Here is a 17004-nt window from a genome sequence, read left to right as displayed (position 1 = left end):
CTGCCTCCTATGTCTGTCATGTTTTATGGTCTACTTCTTGTACCCATCAGGTTTAATTGGTAGCATAGTTATAGACCCTGTTATGAAATTCTGATGGACAAGCCCACATCTGATTTATTGGAATGAAATTGCTGCTCTTCATTTTTTGGAAGATGTGATTCCCTGATTTCATTCACTGAAATAGTGACCTTGAGAGTGCGCTGCTCATCCTTATTTGGGAGGTGCAACACACTCTTAAGTGTTTTGTCCTACAGAATGCAGAAATAAAAAAAATCCGGAACCAAAAATAGGTGGGTGATACTTACCCTAGCACAAGGGAATATAATTTACAGAAGCAATATGCAACCCACCCCTTTTAAAAGAGAAAACATGTAGCATTGAAATATAGCTAGGATGGAAGAGACAAACACTCAAACAAAAAGGTATTTGCAATGCCTCCCCCAATCCCCCAGTTGCTAAGCAAAATAGCACAAATGTAATTTACATGATAACAACAGAAAAAGGAAACTATTGTGTATATTTGTTTAGAAACAGGAGTCAGAGACTGGGATCTTGTTCTTTGTAGTTCTAGCCATCCAATTCTAATTGAAAGTGGAAATAATTTAGCTTGGACTGGGAACTATAAGTCCCAAAATAGGAGAGCAATGCAATAGTCGCAGGTTATATACTACTGCAATTAAAAGATTATTCAAACTGAAGGCTGTACTTTCTTCTAAAAAGAAACATGAATATTTACAAACAATATAAACATATATTTTTAGATCAAGAAATTCTAAGGCACTATACTTTGCCTTAAGATTTATTCATAATACCTTTTAAATCATTTAACATTCAAATATAAGTTATAAACATTAGTCTACTTCTAAACATACCAATGTATATCGCTACTGGCCAATTACTGGGAGTTCAGCTGCTGTCAATTTTTTAAAACCCCGTTAATATCAAATTCTACAACTTAGGAGGTGATTGAAATAGTATGAAAATTAAATTGAAGTATGGAAAGGGAAAGAAGCAGTCAAAAAGGAATGTTTAACAAACCTTCCAGTAGTTTGGTGTTTGAAGCAACAGCTGTTGTGCAAATGATGACATCATGCTTCTTCAGTTCCTTGACAGTTGCAACTCTGAGATGATGGACATACTTTTGGACCTCTTTGTGGTCTGGAATATAACCCTGTTTGAATTTCTTATCATATGCATTTAATTCCTCTGCATACATCTCTCCTTCCTTCCTGATGAGTTGATGAACGGAGATATCTGCAAGATCTTCTGCTGCTTTGGAATCACGCATGCTCCGTTTAGACAGGAAAGTTTTCCCTGGGATAGGAAAATCACGGGCCTCAATTGATCTTCCATACATCCGGACAATTTTGGGGCAGTGTTCTAGAAGTCTCTTCTTCATCCAACCTAATGGAATAAAGGCCAATAAAAACTGCAATGCGTACTTTCACTATATTTATCAAGTATCAGCATTTCTGGTCTTCAGTATTCAATGCTTCTGTGTGAAATGTACTTCATATATAAGAAAATTTGTGATGACTTTTGCTGATACTATTCCATCTAATCGGACTTATCCTGGAATAACACAAATGAAATCTTGGTTTGCTAAGTATAGTAACTACTTGCAGGTCTAGGAAAAACAGAAAACACATTTTTTATCAGATGCAAAAGAAACAAGAACATAATTAATGCATGATGATATTTATTTTGTCTCTAAATTCATTCATGACAAGCTGATGAATCTGGCATGACAGCAACTACCACCTATGTTTGAACTTATCGAAATCTATCAATTATGTAATTGATGGAAAGAGATGCAGGAATGGGTTGCAGGTATACTGGTTTTAGCAGTTCTGATGGTAAAGTATCCATCTAAATTAGGTAGGTCCCATGTTTGACCCCCCCTCAGTTTGGTTGCGCATGTTTCTCCCTGTGCCATTTGTTGGCAACAGTGGGGTCAAGCAATCAAATACAGTCATACACACCAAGAGTAGGACTTTCGGACTCATGTGGTATGTCTGCATGGTATGAATAATATAGACATGAAGATTTATCATTATAAAGCAAGAGAAATAGGAAGCAGAAATGCATCAGGTGGTAAACCTCTCATCCAGAGCATGGGATGCACCAGGTTCAAGGACCATCTGGCCATGAATCCTTTCCACGTTAGATAAGCAAACTAGAATGTAAGTACCGATGTAAGTACCGATATTTAAATAACAATTCAAAGTCGAATCAATTAAACAGTAGCCATGGATATACCACTTTTAATACTAATGGCAAAGGCCTTAACAGTGCTAACTTACGTGCAATCTGATCAACTGATTTGTTAGAAGGTCCACAGAAGAGAACTTGCTTTTTTGGACTGCCTTCCTTCTCCCACAGTTTGTTGATCTTGTTGAACAGGAAAAGAAGTTTAATGCCTGTGTACGATTTTCCTGTGCCTGCAAAGTGATAATGAACTGCCCTAATATCTCTTCCATCATACTGGAAAGAGTTCAGTTCACGATGGTTAACAATGCTATTTCAGTCCTATGATTAGCAAATAATGAGACATTTCAGGTGAACAATAAAATGCCTTTCAGAAGATAGTTTGAAATATAATTTGCTAAAAATAATAATAATGCAGGACATAACACATACATAATATCAAAACTATTAAGAAGGTACCATCAGGGTAGATATAAACATGACAAAATTACTTCACATGCATAGCGCCTTTCAACTGACCTTTCCTTTAACCCTTTACCTCATACAAGCGTCTTTGGACGCCTCTACTCCATTCGCATGGAAGCGCCTTTTGATGCCTCTAGAAGATTCGCATGGAAGTTCCTTTTGATGCCTGCTGTAAACATCAGCCATTTTGAGCTAGTTTTCGTAGTGCCACCTTCGGGGAAAACCCCCCTATTAGATACTATATTCATTTCTGCGAATGACAATCACGTCAGATCACGTGGTCACTATTCATGCACTGGTCGATATTTTCTATTTAAAGTAACTGGGTCGTAATCTCCAGTCTCCAAAATGGCAGCCGTGGATTTCATTCAGTATGTACGAAGTTTTCACAATTAGAATAACAACCACAAAAGATTCAATAAATTAGGTAAAGTCTCTGATATTGATGTAGGCAGCAATTAGATTTTATAAATTATCAAATTCAGATCTCTTAGTGATATAGACGCACACGAAAACCTTGTAAATTTCAAGTATTGGAAATGGCAGCTACGGTTGGTCACGCGGCCTCACTGACATGACGGTGAACGAGTTCTCTCAAGATTTTGAAGCACATAAAAAAACTCTTCTGTGAAAAATAATTACACAGCTATAACAATCGGACTTTACTCTTAAATTTTTCCACATGTAATATATGTGTACCAAAAATGTAAAATGGTTAAAACTGATGTTAAACGTAACATACACTACATTGCTTAACAGTTCACAGGCAGGATTTCATTCAGTACTTACGAAGTTTTCACAATTAGAATCACAACCACAAAAGATTCAATAACTTAGGTAAAGGCTCTGATATTTATGTAAGCAGCAATTAGTTTGTATTGATTATCAAATTCAGATGACTTAGTGATGTAGACGCAGACGAAAAACATGTAAATTTCAAGCATGGTAAATGGCAACTACGGTCGGTCACACGGCCTCATTGACATGACGGTGAACGAGTTCTCTCTCGATTTTAAAGCACATAAAATTTTCTTCCGTGAAAAATAATAACACAGCTATAACAATCGGACTTTACTCTTAAATTTTTCCACATATAATAGATGTCTACCTAAAACGTAAAATGGTTAAAACTGCTGTTAAACGTAACACCACTACATTGCTTAACAATTCACAGGCATGCCTATGCATATGCGGTCGGCTAGGTAACATGTGTTCTATTTATAGCGTGCTGCACTTTGTCACTATGCTCTATGAGGTAAAGGGTTAATCTAACATATTTACCATATATATTGGGACATGATAAAATAATTATTTTTTTCCTGTACCAGAACTTATGGTGAAACTTTTTTCACCAAGGTCATATGTCTCAATACCTAAGACACAAAATAAATTTGTATTGAATTTGTGCCCTCCCCCCTATTCAAATAAAACAGATAAACAAAATGCTTATGTGATACTAAAAAGAAACTAACTTATCATTCATTCCTTTTTTTCAACATGAGCATTAAAGAATAAAGTATATCCATAAACTCTGTATATGTAGCGTAGGCTTCGTTATAGTAGCGTGTATCACTTATGTCCAATAAAAACACGACGCATTGGTCATTGACATGAACATTGAGAAACAAATCATGTTTGGTTGTGCTCAAAGGTCTGAATATGTTATCCAAATGAAAACTGGATCCAACAAAATCACAAATCAGAGAGAAATAATCAACTGATATTTTGAAGACAACTGTCATTCATGCATCACATGGTGTTCGGTGCAAAATAACCAAGACTGAATTATATCCAGGTCAACTATATGACAGTATCTTGCAAATAAAAATCATTATTTGACAACGCATTCACTTGAGTGCAAGTGACAAGCTTTACACTAGCACAGGTTACAAAAGTATCATTAAAGCAAGTGTATACTATTTACCCGCAAACATCAATGCCCATATGTATTATAACAACAGATGCAAAGTAAATAGAAGCCCAGGTGGTGAGTAACACAACTGGCAGCATTCAGCAAACTCGTTCTTTGAACTTACCAACAGGATATCAAAGACAAAGTTTATTTTTATTACAACGCAAGCTGACCTCGGAAGCTGACTTTTACACTTTGAAGCCAGTTTTTCTGTTTTTAAAGGATATCAATACAAAGGTGATTTTATTGCAAAGCAAGCTGACCTTGGAAGCCAACTTCTGATTCTTTTAAGTGTGTGTTGTTTTTTTTTTAATGTACAAAGATGGCTGAGATATGGAAACCAACTTCGGTTCCTTTTCACCGGTATTCACTGGAATTTTGAAAATAAATTGAAACAACTGAACATATTTTAAAGTGACACAAAATAGTGTTTTGTGCATGGACATCGATGAGCCTGTGTTGCCCTGAAGATATGGAGAAAATAAAATCATTTGATGAAATCGTGAAGGCCAGAAGAGAAGCAGATTTCGCAGACAAGAGGGAAATAATCAACCAATATCTTGAAGACAACTGCCACTCACCCATGGCGTAGTGTTAGGTGCAAAATAACCAAGATTGAAATATATCCAGGTCAACTGCATGACAGTATCTCGCAAATAAAAATAATTATTTGAAAATACATTCACTTGAGTGCAAACAACAATCTTTTCACTAGCACAGGATACAAAATTATCATTAAAGCAAGTTATTGCTGTGTAAACTATTTACCTGCAAACATCAAGCGGCCCGTTTGTATTAATAATAACTAAAGCTGCCAAGCATACAGAAGCCCGGGGGGTGAATAAACACAACTGACAGTAAGCAGTAAACTCAGTCTTTGAATTTATCGACAGGACGTCAAAGACCAAGGTTATCTGTATCACAAAGCAAGCCGACCTCTGAAGCCGACTTTGGATACTTTGAAGCTGGTTTTTCTATTTTTAAAGGATATCAATAGAATACTTATTTTATTTTTGCAAAGCATGCAAGCCTCAGAAGCCAACTTTGGATTCTTTTAAGTGTGATGACAATTTTAATATTTTATTTAATATACAATGATGGCCAAGATACAGAAGCCAACGTTGGTTCCTTTTCACTGTTATTCATGAGAATTTTGAAAATAAATTGAAACAATGGAAGAATTTTTAAAGTGACACAATATAGTGCTTCATGCACAGACATTGATAACCCAGCATTGCTCATCAGATTTCAAGAAAAAAAAATCATATGCATTCTTGAAGGCAAGAAGAGAAGTAGATAATTTTATTGACAATATAATCATCAATATGGATGAAATTCAAGTGTATTTCGATCTCATTCCTGGATGGACTGACAATAATATTGGGATCAAAAGTGTGAGAATTAGCACAACTAATACAGATTTGAAAAATCAGACTTTAGTTCTTGCAATTTCCACTTCAGGTAATGTGCTGACTGACAATAATTTTTCACTGTATGAGAAAACTAAAGAATTTTTTTTCAGGCACTGAAATAATGGATCATACGTGTTTATAAGGGCTGTGTTGTTGAGCTAATGCTGCTGTGGATTTAAGTTTTATCTCAAGTACACAGTTTTATATTTCTTTTTTAAATAACAGTTCAGTTGGAGTGCAGTCAGACATATAATTTTTCAACAAATTTAAAAGGTGCCCCACAACAAACGACTTGAAAAAACAATGTGTCCCAGAACATACAGTGTACAAAAAATTACTTTAAAAATTAATTTTTGGTGTCCCAACAAATACGATGTCCCAACATATATAGTAATTATGGTATGAATGGTAACAAAAAGTAAGTTAACATATTATATCTTACAGGTTTAAAGTGTTAATTTGTCTGAAGTACTATTTGCTTTCCTTGGCCAGGATGATGCGTAATATATTACCTGGTGGACCCTGGATGAGAGAAAACCGTGATTTAAGAGCTTTAGTGATAGCTTCATGCTGTTTTGGGTTGTTTTTTGGAAGTGTTCCAACATTTAGCTCTTCCTTATCAATTAATCTCTTCGCCAAATCTTGATGGTCTTTGTCTGAAATAATATAGAGATTTGCTTACACTGAATGAAATCGGTACACTTACAATGGTTATGTAGTAGCAGGAAGCAATGAGACAGGAGTCTACTGCCAATATAACGTCTAACTGTAGATTAGATTACAACAATTTGTTTTTATATTCATGACTGAACTAAAGATGTGTAAACATCTGATATAAACTTAAGATATCTTCATACAAGTACTATGAAACTTCTCAAGACCAAAAATGCTCAAGACCAAATCAGAGTTTCGGCTTGCTGACACTTCTCTTACTTGATCCAGAAAAAAATGATCGACCAAGTTGTATCCATTCACTCATGTATATTAACAGAAAATGATATATATTTATGTCTGCTTTATTTACATGCCATATGATGTATATAGCTGGAAAATCTAAATGAATATTTGGTCCCAAGTACAATTACTCAGATTTTTAAGAAAATATTATTAAGGTTATAGGAAAGAACATTCGGTACCCCCAAAACAGTATTTTAGTTTTCAGTGTATTTGACCTTAGAGATGTTTTGGAATTCTGAGATTTCAATGTAAATAAAGATATTTGTATAATATACTGTGTTATGCAATATTAATCTTGATGACAAGGCAAAGTTTCTACTAAAAATTTGTCATGTGTAAAAAAAGTGTCCTTTGATAAATGTTTTTGAAAAGTTGAAAAGAAAACAAAATCCAGCACTGCAATCACTTATATATAAAATAATTTTGTCTCAGAACAATGGACATGAAGGAAGAAAATAACAAAGATGCATAAAGGATCAAAGGAAGAAAAATATGAATTGTAAAAAGGGAACACAGTATGTAAACTTAGGTTACCGTGAAAGTAAGTATGTCATAACGGTATGCTTTGCATCAGGAATGAAAATTATTAAGATCTACTGAACTCAATTTGGACTGTAGAAAGGTACGAAAAAACTTCTGGATTTAATAAAACCCTTCAACTTTTACATTTCATTAAAGGTTTCAAATCATGAATTTAAATTAAAAAATTTCAATGAATGAAGCACTGACACATAAATTCTAAAACAAAACAAATGTACCTGATGTTGTCAAAAACATGTAAATATGTAAAATATGTGAACATGAAAACAGACACAATTTTTACAACATTATTGCTGTTCATATAAGAGAATTCTCAACTCCTCAGAAATGTTTCTGATTATATATATATATATATATATATATATATATATATATATTTCAGAGAATATTAAATACATGCATTTGCCAGGTTTATCTGGCACATTCAAATTTGTTACCATAAAGATCATGAAGTACAATTCAATGGTCACTATGTCCAGTTTATACCCTGTTTCTTTATAAAAACATAAAAAAGATGTTGCCTACTAAGATTAATTCAAAAGTGACTACATTGGTTCTTTGTTGGATAATACAGACATTTCTCAATTATATAAACAATCCACTGCCTCAATTCAGAAAACAATAGACATTTGAAAGCTTATCCCCCTGGACTCATGAAAACCTCTCTAATTTAACACTTGCACTAGGGTCTATGCTATAGAACAGGGGTTGGCAGCCTGTTTTATATAGCGTGCCACTTTTTCTTAAATAACTGCAAAATGAACAAATGCGTGCCACTAGTAAGAGAGTAACACTGTTAAAATTGAGATTATTGGCTGCCATTTGCGTTCCACACAAAACCTTTTGATATGCCACCGTATAGCACACGTGCCACAGTTGCTGACCTTATTTAGACATTACATCAGTCACTGACATTGCCTGGATTGTGTTGCAGAGTCTCAACATGATAAATGAAGAAGAAAATCTTTAAAACTGAGACCCAAATTTAAAAAATGCACAAGCAACAACTTTTATATCCATCCTCCAAGACTTATTTAGTGACTTGATCCAATAAAACTTCATCCAACTTCACCAGAAATGCCCATTAATTAAATATTACATATTTTGTGGATACAGTAGTATAAATGCTTGCTGTATATTAACAATCTATTTCTTTTAAAAAGCAGAGTAGTATAACATACTGTTGTTGGGTGAAATTCTTTTGTAATGTTTCTTTTAGAAAAATACAGTTTATAAATAATATGAATGAAAACCAATCATGGAAGGACAATACCGAAACAAAAGCAATAGCATATCCAGAACCAAACATGATGCATTTTCTCCTTGAAGATTTAACAATATATATGACCGCCAAATTAATATTCAGGAAACAATTTCCAGCAAGAATTAATTTCAGGATATATATATATATATATATATATATATATATACACACACACACACACACACACACACAAACATATATATATAGAGAAAGAGAGAGAGAGAGACACACACATTGGTTTAATAGGCTTCCAAATATTTATCATTACGAAGCGTTCTAAGATAAAATATCAAAGTGTCTAACAGGCCAGACCATGCCAGCTGTTTTGCAAACTGATTACATAATAGAAATTCTAGATTGTATGTGGTGCCAAGTACAAGAATTCATGTTCAAAAAGGTGACACAGACCTGATGCACATGGCAAATATTGCTGGCTTTTGACAGCAGGAACATGAAAGAGAATATATAAAGTATAGTAACTGAGCCTGCAAAATTTGCATTTTTAAAAGGACAACATGCTGAAACAGGGAACTGTGACTTCAATACAATTAGCAATTAGCTTGAAGGCAATTATTAAGTCCAAAACAGGCAACATATTCAAATGAAAGTACATAAATTCCCATCTATGGATGATCTAACAGCTACAACAGTAACCTAGAAAAATGCATCTCATTTCTCTTTGTTCAATGCCAATACAGTGATATTAAAAAATCTATTAATTTGAAAGTAGTTCTAAAAGTAAGGAGTCAGACGGTAGTGTTTCCCAAAACAGGTGCTTAGGTATATGTATCAGACACTGAAATCTTGAAAAGTGACTGGAACATCTGGCAGACATTTTAAGATCATTGTACACTGTGCATCTGTTGCTGATATATACCTACCCAAGTTTGGTATTTTTTTGTTTAAAGCAATTTTCTTTGCCAAATCACTGGCCTTGCCGAGAGATTTCAGATATATTTCTGTTCTCCTGAAAGTGACAAATGACCCAAACTTTAAAGCTAAATTTAATGATTGCAATTAAGAAACATTCAAAATGTGCAACACAATTTCATTTACATTTGATTTTTACTATAAAAGTATTCTTCTCCTTCTCTATAAACTGAGAACATACAGAATTTTGCCTTACTTTAAAAATGATATTAGTGAAATTTATAAAAATAATATTTAAATGAAATAGTTTACGTCAAATAAAAAACTGTTAATTTTCAAAATGTTACTGTTGTGGGTACTAATATCAACATGATCAAGAAGCATATCTAGTTTTAAATGTCTAAATATTAACCTATTAACTTTGATATGTTTGTATATGTACAGATTTTTAAAGCATGTTCAGAACAAGGCACATGATATATTTGATAAAACACCAAAAAAATGTCTTCTTACAAAGCACAGCTCTTCCCTCATAATTACGGAAAGTTCATTACTTTCCATTCATTTTAATGTTTCTAAAGATTTTTAATTCTGACACTTTAATTCTGACTGCAACATGCTTTCCATAAAACACATCATTTTTATTTCAGTTATTTTCAACTGCTTTGAATTTTTTTCTCTCATTTTTCATACATGTTTGACCTTCTTGAGAATAACTGGAGAAAGGGGAGTCAAATTTTGTTCTTACAGCTCGATATGATTGTTCGTTGCTAGAAACTCAAAGTATGGATATTACCCTATTTACTGTATATGTTGGGGCACCGTATTTGTTGGGACAACATAAATTAACTTCATAAGTATTTTTTTGTGCACTGTTATGTTCTGGGACACATCGTTAATTTTGAGTCATAAGTTGTAGGACACCTTTTAAATCATTCAAAAATTATATGTCGGAAAATGCATTCCAACTAAAATTTTATTAAAAAAAATATAAATCTGTGTACTTGAGATAAAACTCTTTAATCCACTGCAGCAGCAGCTCATCAACACAACTCTTCTCCTGCACACGTACGATCCATTCTTTTGGTACATGAATGTTTTTTTTAGCTTTCTCATACCGTGAAAAACTGTTAGAGGCAACACATCACCTGAAGCAGAAACTACAAGGACAAAAGTCAGATTTTTCTAATCTGCACTAGACTTGCTAATTCTCACACTTTTGACCTCCATCTTATCGTCAGTCCATCCAGGAAGGCGATCCAAGTACACTAGAGTTCCATCCATGTTAATGATCATATTGTCAGCGAAATGATGTTTCTCTTCTTGCCTTCATGAATTCATCAGGTGATTTTCTCCAAATCTTCTGGGTGATACTGGGTCGTCAATGTTCATGCACAAAGCACTATATTGTGTCACTTTAAAAACTGTTCCATTGTTTCCTTTATTTTCAGAATTTTCGTGAATACTGGTGAAAAGGAACCAAAGTTAGCTTCCATATCTCGGCCATCTTTGTATATTCAAAATAAAAACATAAAATATCAGCACACTTAAAGAATCCATAGTCGGATTCTTTGGTCAGCTTGCTTTGCAATAAAATAACCTTTGCATTGATATCCTTTATAAAAATTTCTGGCTTCCGAGTCCAAATTCGGCTTACTCTGTAAAAAAAAAAACCTTTGTCTTTCATGTCCTGCTGGCAAGTTCAAAGAAGTTTACTGCTGGCTGCCAGTTGTGTTTATTTACCACCAGGGCTTCTGTGTGCTTGGCATCTGTACTAATAATTAAAACAAAGTTGCACTGATGTCTGTGGGTAAATAGTAATTTTATAACCTGCGCTGGTGAAAAGAATGACACTTGCACTCAGCGAATGTGTTTTAAAATAATGATTTTTATTTGCGAGACGCATGAATGGCAGTTGTCTTCAATATATCGGTTGATTATTTCCCTCTCGTTTGCTTCTCTTCTGGCCTCCATGAATTCATCACATGATTTTATTTTCTCCAAATATTCTTGGTGATGCTGCGTCATCAACATTTGTGCACAAAGTACTATATTGTGTCACTTTAAAAAGTGTTTCATTGTTTCAATTTGTTTTCAAAATTCCCATGAATACAGGTGAAAAGGAACCTGTTTACTTTCATATCTCGGACATCTTTGTATATTAAAAAAAACCCCACTCACTTCACAGAATCCATAGTCAGCTTCCGATGTTGGCATGCTATGCAATAAAATAACATTTGTATTGATATCCTTTGCAAAAAAATGTACCAAAGTCGGCTTCTGAGATTTGCTTCCTTTGTAAGAAAAATAACCTTTTGTCTTTGATGTCCTGTCGGTAGGTTCAAAGAAGGAATTAACTGCTCACTGCCAGTCGTGTTTATTCATCACCAGGGCTTCTCTGTGCTTGGCATCTGTGGTTACAATTAATACAAACTTTAAGGAGCACTGATGCTTGTGGGTAAATAGTAAGGATAATTTTGTAACTCGAGCTCGTGAAAAGATTGTCACTTGATTTTTATTTGTGAGGTACTGTAATACAGTAGACCTGGATATAATTCAATCTTGATTATTTTGTACCCAACAGTGTCATGCATGAATGGCGTCTTCAAGATATCGGTTAACTATTTCCCTATTGTTTGTGATTTTAGTGGCTCCAGTTTTCAGTCGGACAACATGTTCGAACCTTCGAGCACAACCAATTTCAATTGTTTCTCCATGTTCATGTAAAGGAACTGTGGTGTGTGGTATCAGACATAACTGATACATGCTACAATATGGCGGCCTATGCTACTTACATGGATTTTGTGGATATATTTTATTCTTAATGCTCATGTTGAAAAAAGGAATAAATGATAACAACAAAGGGTTAGTTTCTTTATTTTTATTATCAAGTAAGAATTTTATTTATCTATTTTATTGCAACGTGCATTGGGGAGAGGGGCAATCCCAAATGCAATACAAATTTGTTTCATTTCTTAAGTCTTGGGACATATGACCAAAGTGAAAAAAATGTTCCCTAGAAGTTCTGGGACAAAATTCTTTTAAAATATTTTATTATGTCCCAACATATACAGTAAAATACGGTAATCCTTATAGAGTCATAAAAATTGTTTGAAACTCTTGACACAAATAGTACACATTTATTTGACTCGAACATAGCTCCTTTAGGATGAACCTCAACCTGAGTACATACCCTGCTCTTGTCTACTGACACATTCTTGTCGAGTGTATTGACTTCCACCCCGTGAGACACAGGTTTTATGTCAATTCAATTAAAGAATTCAATGACAATGTACCACTTGAGAAATCTTTGACATTTTTCTCCTTAATTTATATTTAGTTTTATATGCATTGTATAGACCTGTAACATCATTTCTCTTCAGAATTTATCTTGTAGTATTTCCTGTTTACATTGCTTGGAGGATTTATCTTTTTATGGGTGGTTGTGCAATGAATCTTTTTCACATTTTTAGAACTTCTTTTAATTGGCTTCATACAGCCATTATTTTGTTGAAGTACCATTAAATGTTAATACAAACATAATGCAAAATTCTAGACAAGGTGTAAAGCCTTTTGATTGAACTATTAAAATGTATCAAATACACTGTAGCACTATCATTCCAAAGTAATTTTCTTTAATCATTTGAATGATTTTTTAAAAGAAGTTTTAAAAAAATTGTTTTCTTACAGCTTTGGAGCTATATACACACCTGTCTACATCTGATTTGATGAGAAATTCCACAGTACATTTTTCTTCTTTATTATCATTGGGAACAGTGCTGAGATCACAAATTTCAAAGTGGACAGACACTTCATCCTGTTCTTTTATCTTTTCAACCTCTTTGATCTGGCCATGGGCCACCCAGATGGAACTAAGAGTCAAAGACCCCTGTTTTTCTGGTTCTGTGTGCCTGATGCAAAGCCAGTCGTGAGATGCTGAATTGTTTTCTTCCTGGCTTTCATTCTCTCCTGCTTCCTCAGATTCGTCCACTAATCCATAAGCACCACCACCACTGATTTCAATGTTGCACTCAAAACAAAATGCAGTTTGGAGTCTAAACTGCCCTTCCCTTCCTAAAAAAGTCACAGGGAGATTGCAAATGGTAAAACCTCCCTCATTGCGAATGGATGTAAATGCTGCCTCCATCAAAACAAGTGGAAGCCATATATTCAGATATTCATTGACACTTTCATATTCTTCCATAGACGGTTCTGTTGAGTAAAAGTGAAGACACTTGATGGGATCTTCTACATGCTGCAGGCAACATTTTACATTCCTTGTCATATCATAGAGTTGTATACATGGTGCAAGAATCCCTTTCTGTACAGTTGCCATCACTTGAATCTTGATGACCTGTCCATACGCAAATGTAATACTAAATCTGGAATGGGGTTCTTTCCTTGTTGAGTCATTTGTTTCCATGCTGTCATCTTCAACTGTGTCATATGAACTAGGCAGCCAATAAAGCATAGGTGTGATATTTCTAAAGGTCTGAAAAACACCACCAGCATTTTCTCTTAATGCTGATTGTAAAGCATGCACCCAGTCTTTATATGGTACATAAACCACATGTTGATTTGGGTCAATTCTTGAGATGTGCCTTGTAGCTGTTGAGGAACTACCAACCTCATAAAGACGTTTTCGCCATTTCACAGTCACATTGTCTTGGTTTGTTTGTGTGTCTTGCTTTAGAGTTGGTTTTGAGCTAATGTCCAATAGGTTGAAAGGCAGTTCTCGAGGGCTATGATGCACAAAATTCAAGGCTGGAGTGCAGAAGTTCACACTTCTGTCTGTAACATTAGTAACAAAGCAATAGAACATTGATGACTTTTGTTGAAGTTTCTCCGTGAATGCCAAAGACTTGCAACCTTTCTGGTATGCCTTTGCCCTCTGAGTTACTGTGTTGATTCTCACACACAACTCCTCCACTTCTTTCTGGGTATAAGTTGCTGCCTTACCATCTATAAGGCAATGAAGTAGCCTATGGACAATCTGATCAACATATCTACGGATTGGAGATGTAAAATGTGTGTAGTGACACATCTCAAAGCGAAAATGTTTCCCTTCTGTAGAATTGTTCTTTAAGCTTCCTGAGCATCTATAATCAGTACATTCTTGGATTTGAAGCCATTCTTGATGCGCTAGATATTGTAATGGATGAAGTCCATCGGTCTTCATACATTTTAATGCCTTTGGACTGGGCATGCTATGTAAAATCTGAAATACGTTTTCTTGCACAGGAATCAAAAGCTGTGAAGCATACCCATTTAACGATTCTATGGAAGGCATTTTGTAATCTAAAATGTGCATGTCTTGAAGGGAAAGCAGCAAGTACACAATTTCCTCCCATCTCATCAACCAACTCTGCAGCTCTCCATCTGGAGGTGGATTCTGGCATCGAAGTGGTACAAGGTCTGGAAATTTCTTAATTAAAATTTCAGCAACTGTTTTGTTGGCATGAACCATAAACTCTTCCACAAGATAATGGGCTTCAAGAGTTTTGGACAATTGATCTTCATCTGTTTCATCATCCAATTCCACTTTCAATGCATACATGGAATTTCCAAGTCTTCTTTTTCTCATCAATGTAGCCAATCTGAAGAGAATATCTATATCCTCTCTGACACCCTGATCAGACTCTGTGCTAGTTTTATTAATTATGTCCTGCACCTCTGCATATGTGAATCTCCTTGAGGATCTAATGACAGTCTTCTCTATGCTTGGTTGTCCAACCACATTGCCATCCTCTGTCATGTTAAAGGACAAAGAAATGCACAGTCTACATTTTCCAGGCAAGAGACTGCAAAGATTCTGGCTAAAAGGCTCTGGTATCATATGATGAGGATTTCTCACTCCAGAGTAAAATGTTGTCACACGTTGTTGTGCTTCTATGTCAACAGGATCACTTTTCTGAACAAAGGTTGTTACATCAGCAATGTGGACACCCACTCGATAGCCACCCTCAATCCTTTCTACACTAAGAGCATCATCCAAATCCTTAGACCCTGGGGGATCAATGGTAAATATTCTCAAAGATGTTAAGACCTTTCGACCCACCCTCAATGCTTCAGTCGGTTCAGTATTTGGATGCATACCCACGGCTCTTTCAACATGTGCTACTGTCTGAGGGGGATATAGCCCTGGCACTTCGTATTTCATATCTAAAAGCTTTATCCCAATCCCAGAGTTTAAGTCTTCGGTACAAGATAGGACTTTAACCACAGCTCCTCTTGGATAGACATGATGCCTGGTCCATCCCATATAGACTACAAGAAATACAAAGCTACTTCTCTTCTCAGGTGGAATATTAATCATTGTTTCAAGCTCTAGCTCTTGGGAGACAGGATCATACTTGTGTAATTCAACCTTATACTTTTTCAGTTCAGGACACTCACTCAAAATGGTTTGGTTTAGTACATGAATTTTGGGTAATGTCTTACAAATTGGCTTCATCAGGTGGCTTTCTATATTGTCTATTGTGCATGCATACACTGGATGTTTTATATTTCCTCTTCGATTTCTTTTGATGATTTTTACCACCTTACCAAAGACCTTTGCTTCCTGTGTAGTAAGCACTTCCTTGTCCAGAATTTCAACCCATACCATATCATCACTTAAGGCCTGGCCTGCTTTGGACCTCCCTGAAATCTCGATCTTTTTAATGTTATCATTTTGATCCACTGGAATACAATATGCCAAATGTGCAAACTTGATCTGAAGAAAGCATTTCTTATATTGGTTAGGTTGCTCTTTAATTCTCTTCTGAACTTCCTCTTCTGAAAGCTCCTCCTCATAAAATGCTGGTCTTTGTGGCCGTTTGTTGAATTTTGCCAAGAAATCTTCACCAAGCTCAAGTCCTGTCTGAATCATTTTTGCCACATTCATTTCTTCCTTAGCGCTGACATCATTTTGTTTATTAAAAAACGTCATACTTCTTTCAAAATAGGAGACCTCATCATCATCAATTTTTGTCTGGTCTCTAATATGTGTATTTGCTCTTTCTTCATCAATACTGGAATAAATACTACTGGAACTCCTTCATCAGACTCTGAACAATGGACATCGTCTAGGTTCTCAATATTCAAATAAAGGGATCTTTGTCGAGATAGGATGCTGCCCGTCCAAGTAACAATGTTCCCTACAATTTTAGTATCTGTCCCAGAGAAGTTTCTATTTATTCGTTTCCGCATTTTCTTCCTCATCTTGACTGGGCTGCTTCTAGCAGACAATGAAGCAGAAAAATCTGATGCATTTGTACCATTTTCACTGCTAGTACTTGATCTCTGCAATATCGTTTCTGAAAGAGGTATATCAGAAAGTGATAAAGTTCTTTTGTACAGTAATTCTGTTTCAGGGACAATAGAATGTGATGATT

The 17004-nt window shown here is 35.0% G+C and overlaps 1 protein-coding gene across 1 annotated transcript in view; it reads right to left on the bottom strand.

The window, feature by feature from the left end:
• The window catches only part of LOC149772727 (3'-5' exoribonuclease HELZ2-like), a 56403-nt gene that overhangs the window by 24335 nt on the left and 15064 nt on the right, over positions 1–17004 (bottom strand). Inside the window, exons 7-12 of the mRNA XM_089947438.1 lie at positions 13317–16641; positions 12017–12039; positions 9640–9725; positions 6510–6653; positions 2304–2441; positions 1039–1404 (exon numbers count right to left, since the gene is read on the bottom strand). Coding sequence (XP_089803564.1) covers positions 1039–1404; positions 2304–2441; positions 6510–6653; positions 9640–9725; positions 12017–12039; positions 13317–16641 — 4082 coding nt within the window. The remainder of the gene's footprint in view (positions 1–1038; positions 1405–2303; positions 2442–6509; positions 6654–9639; positions 9726–12016; positions 12040–13316; positions 16642–17004) is intronic.

Source organism: Sinohyriopsis cumingii, unplaced genomic scaffold, assembly GCF_028554795.1.
Source record: "Sinohyriopsis cumingii isolate HCF-2022 unplaced genomic scaffold, ASM2855479v2 utg001196l, whole genome shotgun sequence".
NCBI lineage: Eukaryota > Metazoa > Mollusca > Bivalvia > Unionida > Unionidae > Sinohyriopsis > Sinohyriopsis cumingii.
The sequence above is the reverse complement of the archived record's forward strand: the minus strand, read 5'-3'. Positions and strand labels throughout refer to the sequence as shown.